The 17,029-nt window shown below is 45.7% G+C and overlaps 1 protein-coding gene and 1 long non-coding RNA gene across 4 annotated transcripts in view; both read right to left on the bottom strand.

The window, feature by feature from the left end:
- zbtb46 (zinc finger and BTB domain containing 46) overlaps positions 1–17,029 on the bottom strand; it is a 61,206-nt gene that overhangs the window by 27,796 nt on the left and 16,381 nt on the right. For all 3 annotated transcript variants that reach the window (XM_030117839.1, XM_030117841.1, XM_030117840.1), the window contains exons 2-3: positions 12,632–12,852; positions 11,594–12,539 (exon numbers count right to left, since the gene is read on the bottom strand). In XM_030117839.1, coding sequence (XP_029973699.1) covers positions 11,594–12,539; positions 12,632–12,817 — 1,132 coding nt within the window. In that variant the 5' untranslated portion in view covers positions 12,818–12,852. The remainder of the gene's footprint in view (positions 1–11,593; positions 12,540–12,631; positions 12,853–17,029) is intronic.
- Positions 1,009–10,666, bottom strand: LOC115407502 (uncharacterized). Its single transcript, XR_003933634.1, has 4 exons — positions 10,651–10,666; positions 7,641–7,657; positions 1,594–1,598; positions 1,009–1,243 (listed from the first exon to the last, which is right to left on the bottom strand). It is a non-coding gene; the product is annotated as an uncharacterized LOC115407502 (long non-coding RNA).

Genomic DNA, 17,029 nt, shown 5'->3' with positions numbered 1-17,029 from the left:
CATCTTGTTCCACTTTAATGATGTAATCAATCATCGCAGTTTAAACAAATATTCAAAATTGTGCATTAGCGTTTTTCATTTATTCAGTTTGCTTTTATTTTATTTTTTTATTTAAACAAGCAAACAAACACAGATTATTGTGATGAAAAAGAAGCTCAACTCAAAGCTCTACATTTATTTAAAGCCCCGTGCTCAGTGTGAAACCACTTAAAGAGAGCCAGGAAAACACACACACACACACACACACACACACACACACACACACACACACACACAGTCCACAGGAGAAGTGGCTGTAGCTCCAGCGTTGGAGATGAGTGGAAGCAGAAGTGACAGTGAATTGACAGGATGGTGAAGACGGTCCAAACAGACAGAGGGAAGGAGGGACAGAGGAGAGAGGGAGGAGGAGGGCGATAGCTCTGAAGGACAGAAAGTGGCTTCCAGTCCAGACTTCAACGTCTCCATAACTATCAAACCCAAAAAGGACCACTCACAAACAAACACAAGTACGCAGCCCAAACCATAATTGTCCCCCGTGGTGATTTTGGCCTCTCCCTGCTAGTTTCTCGTTGCTGTTGGCCAACTCTTCTGTATCTTTAACACTTTCTTTTTTCCTCTTCTGTGAGAGGAGGAGGAGGAGGAGGAGGAGGAGGAGGAGGAAGGGGAGCTTGTCACAAGAGAAAGAATGAGGGACCAAGGAGAGAGAAAGGTCTAACGGAAGGAGGTGTGAAGGGGAGTGACCGTGGAGAGGGGGAATGGAGGAGAGAATGTGTAAGAGGAAGGGAGACTTTGCCCTCCAGCAGGAACACTCCCACGATTGTGTGTGTGTGTGTGTGTGTGTGTGTGTGTGTGTGTGTGTGTGCGTGCGCGCGCGCGCTGTGTCACGGCCAAACCGACACACCCACAGGCTGTAGACCTCTATATCCTGTTCGGGTTGTCCGTTTGTCCAAACATCATGCCCCCCCCCCGCTCTCTCCCCCCTCCCCTCCTCCCCATCGCTCCCCCTTTCTCGCCGGTCGGACGGGGGCAGAGGCCGCCGAGGGAGTGGGTACAGTAAACAGAACAAAGCCACCTTTCTAAAATAAACAGAGCGGGGAAGAGGAACTTCAGGTTGACTGAAAATGAGAGAGAAACACGACGACAAGCTTCCTATAAAGTGCTTTATTTTAAGCTTAAACTCCTCACTGAAGCCACTGTTTCAGCTTCTCCCTGTCAGTCAGTCTGCTAGTGTGTATGTCTGCCTCTCATTCTACACACACACACACACACACACACACACACACACACACACACACACACACACTTACCCCGGCTGCTTGCGCTGGACTAACTCTTGGTGAATGCTGAGTACACTGTGACACATAAGCCACAGTGAGCACGGCTACAGGGCCCATTACTAGCTATCAGATCAGTGCAGGAGGGAGAGGGAGGCATCCCAGCTCGCATCACATCACATCTCCAATCCGGAGAAGGAGGACCCTCGCCATGGAGCTCCTCCAGAAACGAGAGGGCCGGACGCACAACGCCAAGAATTTCACCGATTTTCAATTAAAAATATGAACAAAAAGTTCACATGAAGCTCTATGTATACACTTCTTCTACTTCTCTGAAGGTAATTTGAATTTTGTCATGAGATGACTGGGCTGTAATCTGAGCTATTATTACAACAACTTGAATGTGAATTAAATTCAACATATTTTACAGTAAATAAGTTCCTCTTCTGAAAAACCTAAAACCAGAAGTTCCAACTTGTCTAAACATAAGTTCTGTCTTAGATCTGTCCATCATACTTGTGTCAGTCCAGAGGAGGAGGTGGCGATACAGCAGGCTAAATACTGAACGAGGTCAATGTTATAATAAATAAAAGCCTTTACGATCTGATTCCCTCAACATCTTTAAATTCTGTGGAAACACGAACACTGCAATCTGCGTCAAAATGGTGTCCAACAGACATACGACCGTCAGCTGCAAATAGTGCAATTAAACTATGCGAATGCATTGATTACTCTGAGTGCATTACATTTTCATCAGAACCAATATTCAAAAACGCAAACAAACGCAGGCGATTCAGCACAGCCGAAGTTTAAGTCATATATTTAACTATCAGCCTGTGGCCTGTTTACAGCTCGGAAAGCGCAAAGGGAACCATAATGTTCCAAAATCTGGACCATGTGTGGCTCAAACCACGTACTTGAAGACGTGCGCGCTTACACTTGCTATTTTGAGTGCACGGGTGCGTTCGCACTGTCAGCGGAGCCAGCGCGCGCACTGCACCGGTACTATCCAGATGGAGCGCTCGCCGCCGCGGTCAGAAAGTTGAGCGTGACACACTGGAGACACTTTTCACACTCACCGATCGCCATGTTGCAGGAGACGAGCACCTCGCGATAATGAAAAAAAAATAAAAAAAAAAAAAAGGAGGGAAAAACTGGTTGTTGCCAATGATTTTCACCTCACATGACACAGAACAAGTGTTCTCTAAAAAAGAAATCCTGCAGGTCTGTTCATGAATATTAATTGTACAATTTGCTTCAAAAAGTAAAGTGAGTCATAAATAAAATAAAACTTATTTAGAGGAAAGACAGAGAAGTTTTGGTTAAAATAAACACACTTGAACTTTAGGAGCTTACACTGTTCGTCCTACTTCCAAATAATCTTTCTACAACATCATGAATGCAAAATACAGACTTTGGAGTTGAGGCGTTATGTGTCTTGATGTCGATGCAAAGCAGTTTTGGGGCTCAGCCGTGCTAATATTATTAACAATGTGAGAAAAGCTAATATTGACTACGCTAAAAAAGTAGGAAATATGAGCAAAAAAAAAAGTGAATCATCCTGTTGATTTTTTCCACTCAGTCTCAGTAGTTTAAAATGAAACATCACAAAACATCATAATAATGATTCAATTACAGAGTCTTTGGAAACGGTATTTAGAAAATTACAGTTTGAACAAATTTTGGTTTTATTGATTTTGTAAGCATGAAAAACCAATGAAAATAAGCTGAAATTATTCAATGCTTTTGTCCTTGATGTGAGAAGAAAAAGTGTGTTTTTGAAAATAAGCAAGAAAGTGATCCAAAACCTCTCTGGTATGCCCTTCTTTCAAAGATGAGTAAAAGGAGGATGTGGAGAGTGATTTCAGTGTGTGTGTGTGTGTGTGTGTGTGTGGCGAGCGTGTGTGTGTGTGTGTGTGTGTGCGATCTGCAAACCTGACCACAACCATTAATACCTCCGTGCGCAGATATCTGGGGTTGTGCAGCCTGAGCTGATGTGTTGGGGCCAGGTTTGAGCTGTGGGGGTAACTACAGCAAATGTTCCACCACAAAAGCCTCCTGACCCACCCGCCCATGCGTCGTGCCAACAGGACATCCTGCCAGGATGCATTCTGGGTAGTTTAATTCTTAGACCTGCACGATCAATGCCAAAAAAAATGTGTGTGTGTTGTGTGTGTGTGCGTGTGTAAAGTGTAATGCAGGGACTGCACCGTATCCATATTGTACACGTGCAGGTGCCGTGCACGCACATGTTTATATGAGTGTGTGTGTGAGTGGGTGAGAGTGTACAGTATGTGTGCGGGCTGTGGCACAGTGAAACACACACATGGGCCCAACCCAGGTGCACGCAGGGTGGGATGGCTAATCTTTAACACCCCCCTGCCACCCCCCCAACACACACACACACACACACACACACACACACACACACACACACACACACACACACACACACACACACACACACACACACACATACACACACAGTCCTCCTCCTCCTTCCACTCCTCCTCCCCACCCAGCATTACTTCTGTGGCTCTGGCCTGTTCCAAGGGCAGGAGGCAGAGAGGTGGGGGGTGCTGACGGTTTGGAATAAAGCCATGGTCATAAGTGAGGAGGGGGCAGCTTCCTGTCCAAAACCGTTCTTTTAAAGCCAGAGAATTATAAATAGAGCAGGTGTCAGTATTGAGAAAGAAGAGAGAGAGAGAGAGAGAGAGAGAGAGAGAGAGAGAGAGAGAGAGAGAGCTGCAAGAGAAAAAGACAGACAGCAAGAGTGTGAAAAATTCTGTGCGTGTGTGTGTGTGTGTGTGCGTGTGTGTGTGTTCGAAGGGGCTTTTAGCTGGTGGATTGCCCATAGCGTCCAGCAGGATGTGAGGTCATAAGACAAAGATGGCTGGTGGGCGGTGGGATACGACCGGTTCCCAAAGTGATTCTGAAACTTTTGGGGGGGGTTTTTTTTGGGTTTTTTTTTTTTGGTTGTTAATTTAGTGGGGACGAAACAGGAGGTTAGAAAAGTGACAGGAAGAGGAGAACAAAAAGGGGGGGGGGGGGGGGGGAGTAAAAGTATTAAAAGTCTAACTTTGCAACTCCCAGAAGGGAAGAAAGTGTGCATAAGCGAGAGAAGAGGGGGGGTAAATGAGTTTCTGGGGTGGAAGGAGAGGATGGAGGGCGCAGGGGAAACTGAGAGAGGTGGGGTGAGGCCACAAAAGTCAATAGGGTGGGAGGAAAAAGGCTGAAATCATCTATGCAGTCAGAGGACAAAGAAGCGGAGCAAACAGGGGGTGGGGGAAACAGAACCAGGCTCAGAGAGCAGCGCGGAGCACAAAGACGGTGAGACACAGAGCTGATAATAGAGAGACTGTGGAAAAAGTGAGGAGGATGAACCACGAAGAAATGAAAAAAAAAAAAAAGAAATGAAGAAATCTAGAGATCGCCGTGGATGGAGAGCACAGCCCTCAGCACGATGCAGTAATCTAACCCATCATGTGTCAAACACTGAGCCGCCAAGAAAGGGGTTAAAAATTAAGTCCACAGTCTGAAATATTAAATCTATTTTGGTTTTTAATGAAGGAGGAGTGAATTAGGGAGGAAATATGAGAGTAGATTATTAAACCACGAGCGAGGAGAAGGGAGAGGAAAAAGTGGTGAGGTGTGCGATGGGTGAGGGGGTTGAAATCTGTTCGCGGTGTTTTAAATATTAAACCTATTTCAAGTTTAATGAAGTGCAAATACTATGGGGAGAGTCTTAACTGGAATACAGAGAGGAAGGGGGCGAAAGGGGGATCCGATTCATTATTTCAAGTGTTCACCTTTAGACTGCTGAGACTTGGGGAGAGGAGCGCAGGGAGAGAAAGAGGAGGGAGAAAAAAAGCTGAGAAAGTTTATGCAGGAGTGCAAACTAGAGGGCAGCTTGGAGAAGCACCTGTCTGCGGGGGCCCCAGGTGAGTCCGGGAGGCCCCAGAGCCGGAGAGGAGGAAGATCTGTTCTCCAGCACGAAGAAAACATGCTCAGCGCAACACTGCCGAGCAGGAATAAACAGTACTACGGAAAATGATTTCATTTTTTTAGTCTCTCTCTCTCTGTGGGCTCAGTGTGTGTGTGTGTGTGTGTGTGTGTGTGTGTGTGTGTGTGTGTGTGTGTGTGTGTGTGTGTGTGTTGTGTGTGTGTATCAGTGGTTGAGGAGGCCACAGAGCAGATAGGAAAAGTCAGATAAAGATGTTGGATTTCAAAAAAGATTCTCGATGTAATCAATGTGCAACAGCTAGAGGGAAATGGAAAGAACAGCCCACGTGTGATTGAACTGTTCACGTCTACATAATCAGATGCTCTGAGCTGTGTGCATGTGAGTGTGTGAGTGTGTGTGCGTGTGTGTGTGTGTGCATCACACCGGCCATGTTCCAGATAGCCAAAATCCCCCAAGCTGCCACTAAAGGTCACCGTGTGTATGTGTGTGTGTATGCGTGTCTGTGTGTGCGCGCGTGTGTGTAAGCAAGCGTGCACACCAGGACAAAAAAAAACAAAAAAAACAAAAAAACAAAACAAACAGAAAGTATTTCCAGTGCTGTTATTATGTGGGATAAAGATCAAGTTGGGTTGCCCCAAGTATAAAGGCAGAGGGAAAGAAATCAATCGCTAACTCAAGTTTTCAGCAGCTCTGCTTTCGTCTCAGCTGCGATACGACAGACTCAGTAATCCTCATGCATAATGAGAGTTATGAGATAGAAACTAAATAATAAGAATGTATGAAACATGCTCAAATTAAGACGTTCGAATATGTTCAGATAGAAAAAAAAAGTTTTCCTAAATACTCCCATGCAGTTGTTTCCTCTGATCTATGGACTGAAGCCTAAATTCACTGGGAACTTCTTCACACTGCTGCAGTGTTTAGTGGGAGATTATGCTGGGTCTGACGCAAAGCTCAGCTTGGGGGCCTTTCTAACTGGAGTTTGCATGTTCTCCCTGTGCATGTGCATGCATTTGGTGCCGCTAAACTTGCATTTCGCTCCTCTTTAGGATTAAACACATCAGTAGATCTGCCTTCAGAAATAAAACGCTGTTCAGATTGTTCACAGAGGATTTTTTTTTTCAGATTGTGATGGTGGTTTGTGAAACCAAACCAAAAACATGACTAAAAGGCACTGACTTTATAATATTTAAAGAAGTCAGAGTATTTTCTCTCACGTGAGCGGAGAGAGGAGGACACGGCGTCGTTCCACCTGCATCCTGAATCCGTGCTCAGTTTGTCCACACGTCACCAAACACAAAGAGTCTATTTCAACGTAAAAATACTGCTAGGTGCCCAGATGGTGTTTTTTTTTTTTTTTTTTTTTAATTAATGTGGCCGGCGTCAGTCCTGAAAAACCTGCAGGATGCTGTTTATAACTAAGACTGGATTACTGTACATTCACTACCGCTCAGTCAGAACTGTGTCACAACAAGCAGTATATGAGGAAGAATTCATCTGGAAAAGTTCTTAACAGAATAGAAACGAGTCAACATATTTTACTTTTTTGGTACACTGTGCAGTCTTTGTTATACTGAATTCTCTTAGCTTGTTGTTTTTAAAACTGTAAAATGAAAGAATTTATAAATCTGTTTGGAGGTTGAAATAATATGAAAGGCTAATTGTTTTATGAGTTCTTTCTACATTTACAACAAATAAACTACAATGTTCCAACCTTCGTTTTTTTATTATTTTAAATGTATTTCTGGAAACAGAATATCAAATCAAATGAAATTAAATTTTATTTTATTTATTAAGCACTTTTCATACATAATAGGAAAAACATTCGCTCTTACTTTGTGACATAAAGACTAGATCAGTTAAGACAATGAATATTTTTTCTTTAATATTTAATTTGTTGTGCAATAAACTTTAAGCATATGGAGGTGTCTATGTTTGCATGAAATTATTTGAAAAAAATGTACTTTTGTATTTTAATATTTTGAGATGCACCCACGTTTTAAATGATTAAAGAAGCCGGAACAAAAAAACGCACCAAAAAATCCTGAATATATTATCATTTGAGGCGCTGGAACCAGCATCCACTGGAAAAACTGTGCTTTATAAATTGTTGCCAATTGATTTTATGTTAATCAACCAACTGACTAATTGAGTCATCGTGTCAGCACGAGCTAATTCACACGCAGAGAGGCTGTTAGGAGGTATCAAACAGAAAATATAATGCATTGTTAAAAAAAAAAAAAAAATGGACGTCTCATATTCAAAATACAGCGTCTTTGATTTGGGAGAGTGTTTTAATCCAGGTCTGGAAGAAGCAGCGGGGGCCAAACTAAAATAATTTCAGATAATTAATTAAAGGTTCAGGACATAAGCAGGCAGGCGAAGTACAGACTATTTAAAACTCTCTCTCCCTCTCTCTCTCTCTCTCTCACTCACAAAAATGTCACCTTTAATATAGTATTGTGCGGGGAGGATATACACATGATCTGTTCCCTGAAAAGCAGGCCGGGCTGATTCCTTGTCACCGCTTCACGTGCAGGATTTCAAACATTCGCGTCGGCATGCGAGGTGAGTCTCAGGAACCGGGAGATCAAGCACCAGCGAGAGAGAGAGAGAGAGAGAGAGAGAGAGAGAGAGAGAGAGAGAGAGAGAGAGAGAGAGAGAGAGAGAGAGAGAGAGAGAGAGAGAGAGAATGGGATGTTGAGCGGTTAGTGGCCTCAATAATGACATCAAGTGAACGTAGCAGATGTTTGCAAGGGAGAGGGATCTGAAGAAAACAAATCCTAATTCCTGCAGCTGTTAATGTCAACATGGGCGCTTGGCAATTTTATACAGATGCTTTGGAATGAGCGTGTGGACTAATACACTGAGCCTTTACACAGCCATATATTATCCTTACATTACAGAGTAATCCAGCAAAATCCTTGGTCAGCCGGCTCCTGCGTTGTATGTCATATAAGCGTTTCTAATAGCAAACCACGGCCACTGATTACAGATGAATGAGAGAGAGGGAGAGAGCGAGCGAGGGAGAGTCTCGGCACTTCTCATCAATAAAGAATGAAGCAATTAAGCTAATCTCAGACTGAAGGTGCCCTTTCTCCTTAATACCTACCATATCCCTTCATGGAAACCAGTAACTGGACCTCATCAGCCCCGCGACAAGCTCACAGTCCCCTAAACCTAACGCCGCCGAAGTGCACCCTGAAAACAAACAGCCGATTACTCATTTACGCACCTCGTCTTCATGTGTGACGAGCAGGAACGCAAAGGTGTCATCATGAACTTCACGAAGGCTGAGTTTGATTCAGACGAGTGCGGTAATCTTTAGCGACTGGCCTGGATTACTGGGGCACTGGATGGACGGGGCCAACATTATTGTTATTATTTACACCTTAGCTTTTTGCTGCTGGGACAACTCGCAGTGTTTGCTGTGAAAACGCTGTCCTAGTTTGTCAACGAAAACATAACACACCTATTTTGATCATCTCAATCATTTGTAAAGCAAACATCACAGAGTCCTGCTGGAAAGCGTGGAGATGTGTTGTTTTTTTTCCACATTAGATTTTATTTTCTGGGATGTAACTGAGCTGCTGATGGTAGAGCGATTAGGACACTCGTCTCACAGAAAAGGGTTTTAGCGGTTCGATTCCTGGCTTGAGATTTAGATTGCATGTTTGTCTTATGGGTGCTTCCGTTTTCTGGCCACCGCCTCTATGTATAATGTATCCAATCAGAGTGTGTCTCTGAATCAGCTGAAGGTGTGAGGGAATTTGTCCCGTTATATTCTGGTGACCGGTCCACAGGTCCCGGCCTTTTGCGCCACTCTAAGCCAGGATCAGCTCCAGCTCATTGTAACCATCAGTTGTCAAAGTGGCATAGAGGATTGTTGGATTAGCTGATGGCGCACATCAGTAATTATTTCAAAAATAAGGAACGTCTGATTTTAGAACCACAGATTTTATTGGCAACGCTGGTGAGTTTTAGGGAAGTGAAGATGGAACCGGACATTTGGTTCGAATCATCGCGGGTCTCTCAGCCCTAACCGCTCAGGCTGGTTTAGGGAAGGACACTGGGGTTAAACCCCGGGTCAAATCAAAGATGCAGATCACATGATGGGTACACACTGTGCGGGACACACATGATCTCATTAGGCTCCTTCCAGTCCACCTGCCACCCTCATTAATGAGGATGAAACAATGCAGCATGGCTTTTCTAATTTAACAATAACAGTAATATATCTGACAGCACTTGTTTAAATACGGTAATTATTTTGCTGAAATCCATGTTGTTTTATGTGCTCTTTTTTATATCAGGCAGAGATAAAGTTAATAATGCACGTTGACATGCTCACAAAGGCACTATATATGTAGAATCGCTCTGAGCTTTTTGGCCTCCAATATGCTTGTACATCTAATTTAGATCTTTGACTACAGGTGACAAAATCCTAGATTTAAAAAGGATTAAGACTTAAGTACAAGAACTCTCACGAGTCCATAATCATCTTGTGTATTTCTGACCTGCCCCCATAAAAGGTTTTACGGACACCGCATGGCAGATGCAGAAGAGCACTCCCACAAAGAAAACAGCACTCTGGCTCTCGCACCAATAATGACCTGACTAAAGCTGTTTCACAATCCCCCCCCAAAACCTTTACTGAGCACACACACACACGCACACACACACACCCATCCCACCCCCTGCAAACTGGCTAAACACACAGCGCTGAGTTTGAGCCCCGTCCTGACTGAATACCATACGGGTCTGATAGAGCTGGTCTCTCTGAGCCTCACCAGGTGAGTCTACACCAGCAACACTAAACCTCCTCTAACCTGTCGGGGAGAAAACGTCTCTCTCTTCGAGGGGGTCGGACTTAAACTGTCCCTCCTGCCACAGTCTGGATCCGTCAGCCTGGCCAGTGTGTTTAATGGTGCCATTTATTGAGTGTAGGCGTACGTTTGCATGTATGTGTGTGATTCCGAAGCTCCAGACAAGATGGACTCATGCGATGTAATAAGATCTGACCGCAGGTCGCTATATGTGCTACGTGGGACTCTTGTGGTTAAGCAGACAAGCCTTCATAAGTCCAAACGGATGCTCTGTCCAATCCGGATTTATTTACCGTCTCCCTGTTTCCCCTTCCTTCTCATTACCCCTCTCATCTGCCGCTCTCTCTTCCTCTTCCCTCCCCTCGCCCTTTGCAGAAGGTCCTTCCCTAAACCCCAGAGAGAGGGGGAGGAGCCTGGGATGGCGAGGACGCGCTGGTAATCCGTGCAGTGACCCAGGTCAATTCAATTATCCTGTTTTCTTTCGCTGTGCGACGCGTGTGCCCATTTCACAGCCAACTCCCTTAATGCGCCCAGGATTAGCTTCTCTTACTTTTAATGATCTACCAATCGACGCCTTGGGCCCCACAACACACACACACTTACAGACACCTCCACACAAACACACACACACACACACACACACACACAGGTAAGTTTTTCATGCATAAGTTCTGGTGTAAAGGAATTCACTAAACAATTCTGCAAGGCTGAGGATCAAGAGAGGCTTTCACTAAATAAATACGTGTTCACCAGTTAGCTTGTTTATGTGGGAGTGTGGCTTACATAAACTGCAGTACGGAGAGGATTGTATTATCCATCTGCATTTATCCAGGCTTCACCTCACACCTCCAAGATCTGAGATAATCATCTTAGTCCTAACACGTTAGTGTACAAGCTCGCTAATCTCAGCGCCGGAGGAGGGAAAGAGGTCATTTTAGACTAGTAAACTATGTGGAAGACGAACATGCATTAGCCATTCATATGCACCTCAAAGCAATTTTTTTTCACTGTATTAAATTGTTAAGTAATGTTTTGCATTCAGTAAAACGTCAACAGAGCAACTTGATTGCTCTCGTGCAGCTTTGGCCCTGTTGGTTAGAAGGTGTATTTTGAAGGACAGGGAAAAAAAAAAGGTTTTATTACAGTTAGGTGTTGAGATGACACTTTCACCCACTGAGCCAAACTAATCTTATTATCTCACCAGTCATTCACTAATTACATGACTGGATAAATAAGTAAGCAGGAGCCAGCATTACGAAACTGTACCAAGTCCAGGAAACTGTAAGAGCTCAAAGATATCAAATCAGCATGCAAAGTCCTTTCCAGGATAAAACGGCTTTCTTTTGGCCCTCCTCCACCGTAGCAATTTGGAAAGCAAGTCCAAGTTAATTCCACCTGCTGGTGTGACATTAAACTGATAATCTAACAACCCGATTCACTGTTAAAACGGTGTTTTGAAAGCACTGGGCTTCCTGGAGTCGGACCTTCCGCAGACATTTGAAGGCGAGTTCGGTCTTTGGCATCCTTACCTGGGATTTCCTGCCCGTTGTAGTTCCATCCAGCCACAGCCAGCATGGACGGCAGAGGCGAGCCGGGCCGACTGTCCCTGTCCCGCTCCCTGTCCCGGTCCCGGTCCCGGTCCCAGTTCCTCTCAGCCTGCTGGGTGATGTGTCTGACCGTGTCCTTGTTCTTTCTGTTCTTCCTCCGCCCGGCCCCGGACAGGGGTTGCCATGGCCCTTCTCCCCCTCCTCCGCCGGCCGCCCCAGAGCCCGGCTCCCCCTGGCTCTGAGCCGCCCCCCTGGGAGTGTCCCTGGGATGCGAGGAGGAGGCCGGGGACACCTGTTCCTCTTTGACGGTGACCGGCCTGTAGTCGTGCGGCCAGGCGGGCTGGGAGTCGTGACAGGCTTCCTCCTGGCTCTCGTGGCTCTTGGGGGGTTCTTGGTCCTCCTTCCCGTACGTGCTGCCTCCCTCGTGGCAGCTGGCGATGGCCGAGTCCCCGGAGGAGTTGGCCGGGCTGGTGCGGCGCGCAAGCCAAGGGGAGGTGCTGCGACCAGACATGATGGAGGCCAGGGCTTCAGACGCCATGCCCACGATCCCCCCTCCCCCGCCTCCCAAGCCCGCTCCGGCGACCCCCCCTGCTCCTGCCATTCCCACCGCTCCCCCGCCCCCTCCGACTCCCGCGCCCCCGCCCAGGCCGGCGGCGGCGACGGCCCCCATTTCGAAGTCGGCCAGCTCGTCGGCCATCTCGGAGCGGATGCTGATGTCCAGCGCGGCCTTGATGAAGCTGTGGCACGCCTGCACGATGTCGGTCATCTGCAGGTAGCTGGCGGCCGACATGACCTCGATCACGTTCTTACTGGTGAGGGCGAGGTGGGCTGAGTACATGAAGTCCAGGATGGCTTTGAAGCCCGTCGCAGTGACGATGTCCAGGTGGGTGACAGTGGTCTGATGGTGAGGCTCCGCCCCTTTTTTAACCTGCGGACAGAAGACGCAGGGGTGTTTACGGCATTGACGCTAAATTTATCATACACTGGCACAGACGTCCGCCTGCCTCCCAGTGAGAGTACCTGGCAGTAAAGAGTCTTGAAGTAGCGCGAGGAGCCCAGGAGGACGTTCTTGTGGGCCTTAAAGATCTTCCCGTCCACAATGACACAGGCATCGCACAGGATGCCATGCTGTCTCTGCTCGTTGAGCTCTCTGAGGAGCTGACGGTAGTGAGAAGAGATCTCCATGTCCTCCTTCCTGTTGTTCATCTGTGTAGCTGAACAAAAGCCTCTCCTCCAAACATCTGTCGGAAAGTGAAGGAAAACACACAATCAATCACCTTAAACGGCATTTTTTTTTTTCAAGTCAACACATCGTGAGGATCATTAAATCTTCAATGGGGACATTTGGTTGTTTCGGTTTTCAAAACGTTCCTGAGAAAAATAGGGAGAGAGGAACCTGAGATATTTCTCCTTTAAATTCATATATTTATGGCTGATGGCTCAACGCAAACCCTTGGTTTATTTTAATGCAGCTGGGAGAAAAAAAAAAAATAAGTGAATTTAACTGAACCACTCCTTTAAAGATGAGCCAGGCTAAGGATATGTCAGTAATGACTGTGACATGAAAACAATGACATCAATGGAAACCACATCTCAACTGCTGTAGTTTGATGTCTAAAAACAGCCCGCTAACAAATAGTCAAAAATCTGTGTTTAAACCGTGTCTGACAGGTTCATTTATGTGCGTATGCGTGTGTGTGTGTGTGTGCGTGTGTGTGTGTGTGTGTGTGTGTGTGAGAGAGAGAGAGAGAGAGAGAGAGAGAGAGAGAGAGAGAGAGAGAGAGAGACAGAGAGAGACAGAACTTGTGTGTATGCTTATTAAAAATGTCAGTTAAAAACTGTAACACTTTCACAAAACAGTTCGGAGGGAGAAAAACATCATTTAGTACAAACCACTTTACCATTAAATTTATCAATAAACACCCTGCCTCAGCTCCTTGTTATTTTTTTTTTCATCTGGTTTCCACTGTGAATATTCAATCAGCTGTCTAGTTAAGACGAAAACTCACTCTCGAACCTTCACCTCAGCGTTTCAGATCTTGCACGGTTCAGTCTGGGTTATGAACACAAAGTTCCTCTGAAAACTACAGAGAAAGGACCCTTAATGACAATTTGTGGAGCTGCTCAGCTGTCAGTGAATGAAAATCCTGCTTCTCAGTTTTCATTGATTCACGATGGCATGATAGGATTAATGCACCACTTCATTACTGCAAAACACAGGATCGCTCATTTTCAAATGTTTACAATATTGTCTTATTTACTATTTTTCGGTTACTATATACTGGTTTCTGGGGTGAGTGTGGGTTCCGCGGCAGTGTAGATGAAACACACACACACGGTGCAGGGATGCAAAAGACTAAGAGGAGTCCAGAAGGTTGAACCATGCAAAGAAGTGGCAAGAAAACAAAGAGAAGCCACATAAGCTGGAGCAAACACAAACATGCACACTCACTGCCGGGGAAGAGCAAGACGGAGACACGCGCATTCAGGCAGTACATTAGCCGGAGCATTAGCAGCCGCCGCTCCCGCTCTCGTCTCGGTGAGGGCTGAATCGCGGGGACGCAGAGTGTTACCAAACGCAGCAGTGATTTGTTTTGGGAACGCCACAGCTGTCAGCTCTCGTGGGCCATTCTGAAAGATGACAGCCCGGGTTGGCCAAGGTGACAGCGGCGTTTGCTCGGGGGCCGGCACACTTCAGGTCATGTTTAGCAAAGCTCTGCTCAACCTGATGGCTTGTAAGATCAGATAAATCCACAGTGTCTCCCACGTCCACTTGGACAAACACACCTCCCATGAACGGCGGTGGACAAGGATGGAGTGATGGTGACGACTGCTGAAGCCTCAATAGCAGAGGAGCAGAAGTCAATCAATGCGCGGCTACCTCAAAACCTTTCGCTCTGATTGGTGTTCCTTCAAGTCAAAGAGAAAACTGCGAGGAGGAAGAAACTTGGGTATGAATGCAGAATAACAGTGTCCCTCAGACTTTCAAAAGGCAAGTTTTGACGCAAGTGTTTTTATCCTCCAGCTCACACATTTCAAAAAAATCTATTGGCAGTCTAACCTTGAGATATTCTTTCCTTTCTGCATTGCTCTGATAGAGGTATTGAATGTCTTCACCTCTCACCTTTGGAGACAAACCGAGCGGCTTGAAAGACACAGCAGCTCTGCTCCTCCTCTCTCTGCTCTTCTTCTCTCAGGGCCACTGGCACATTCAATTGTATAGCCTGGTCTATAAGATAGGCTCCCTCTCAGAGCCACATAAAACACAAAAGAAGTCATTTATTCACCGAGACATATTCCTGCCATTCCTATTCCTCGTTTTTTCCAGCCTGTGTGGACGGTGAAACGGGGGGTCAGCGTACAGCGCACATCGGTCAGCAGTTCCCATTTGAGACTGGCGGCGGGTCAGAAGAAGCGGTGAAAGAAGGCGAGCTATACCGAATCAGCGGCTGGGGCAATGCTGCCATCGCTCAAGCCGCTGTGTCTGAGGCTGTGCGTTTCCACCTCTGTTTCCGTTTTCAAAGTCAGGTGCCAACAATGACAGGCTCTTGATTGAAAAGGCAACGCGAGAACCACGCCTAAGCTATGCAATAATAATAATAATAAAAAAATAAAGACTTCCCCCAAATTCCAGACACCCCACCAACCTCTGCTGTTACTTGTTAAGTTTATCAGCTTCTTTTGAGGTAAATTGAATTTCACCTGACGTACTTAGACGCTGATTCCAGCCTCTTTCTCTTTGTCATTACCTGAAAGTCTTGTTTTACATGCTGGTTGGATAAAAGAAGATTTTAAGACTTTACCTTGGACTCTGGAAGACTGCAGAAGGCATTTGTTCACAGTTTTTTTGACAAGCAGATTAGTAAATGATGAAAATAATTTGCTTGAGTTTAAAAAGAAAGCATTTCCAAACAAAACTGCATGCTTCTTCAGCATAATGGACGATAACTCTGACAAAAACGTATCAGATTTTGGGCAGAAATCAGCTAGATTATTATGAATATTTCTATTAGACATATTATTTGTGATTTCATTAGATTTACTGAAGTAAACTCCCTGTTGATGTAGAACTGAGACTAAATCAGTGCATCTTCTCGTTTTCTGGAGTCCAAAAACTGAAGATAATCTCGCAGCAGCATGCTGCGCTCTAACACAAGCATCAAGACGCTTTAAGAAAAAATCTCATTAGGTGAGCTTGTGTGAATGTAGCGAGAGTGTGTGACTGGGACTGCACCCAAAGACATGGTAAATGGTGCCCTAAATTTAACAAAAACAACGATCAGTGGAGGATAAAACAACAGAGGGATGGGAGGGGGGGGGGGGGGTTGTAGAGAGAGGTCTAATCAGATTTATTGCTTCAACAGACTCACAGACATACTGAGTTAGTAGTTAGGTAGAGAAGAGGAGCTTTCATGGAGTGCGCTTTGACCTCTAAGCTCTTTGCTTGCCTAATTGGCTTGCTTAATTTCAACATGTCCAATTCCCTCCAGTCAAACGACTCCTTCTTCTAGAGGAACCAATCACAGTGAGATATGAAAACACCCCCCCCCCCCCCCCAAACACCGCCCTGTCCAGTGTTCTTTTACTCAGAGAGAAACGATTTTACCCAGATCACTTGCAGGACCAAAACTGCCTTCTCTACCATGTGAGCACAGCCTTGATTTACAGCACTTCTCCTCCCCACCCCCACACCCCCCAAAATATATACTTGACACGAGATGGCAAAGTAAGACAAAATGAACTTGTCAAACAATCAACCACAGTGAGAGAGAGAGAGAGGCAGTGACTTTTGTGTCTCATCCAAAGCATTAGCAGTCTCACCAAGGCCACAGAAACTAAAGCCTGCTTTCAGGATGTCACACAGCTGAAAAAAAAAAAAAAAGCTTTTCATCCCTCTATGAAATTGTACTGCAAGGGAGAGAAAAAAAAGCAAGGAAAAAGTCATCAGGAGGCAGGCTGACAGTATGTGAGCGCTTATTTGTGGTCAGAGACGATTGTTTCAGTAAAGCATGCCACCAGAGCTCCGAGTCCCTGTCACCCTTCTGAGGACAAATCAGAAGTGACTGTGCTCCTTAACCCCTCCTTTATTCATGCACACACACACACATACACACACACACCCAAACACAACACTCAAGAGCCCCGTTCCCCTCAAAACACACACGCACCCAGTCCCTGTCCCCAAACACAAGAACACAAGCTAAAAACACCCACGTTCACACGCTTAGCGGAGCCGTCATGGCATCACAGCCGGTTTGTCCTGGTCACATCACGGCAAAGTCACTTTAGGCCCAGCCAGACGACTAAAGAGAAGAGACGTGTGATGGAGTGAGAGAATGGGGCTTCCTCCTTCCCCTGTTTCTCTTAACGCAGCCTGTCCCTCCGAGCTACTTCCCGTCCTCCTTGACCACGCAGGAC

Source organism: Salarias fasciatus, chromosome 20 (assembly GCF_902148845.1).
Source record: "Salarias fasciatus chromosome 20, fSalaFa1.1, whole genome shotgun sequence".
In the NCBI taxonomy this organism is placed as follows: domain Eukaryota; kingdom Metazoa; phylum Chordata; class Actinopteri; order Blenniiformes; family Blenniidae; genus Salarias; species Salarias fasciatus.
This window is presented reverse-complemented; position numbering and strand designations above follow the sequence as displayed.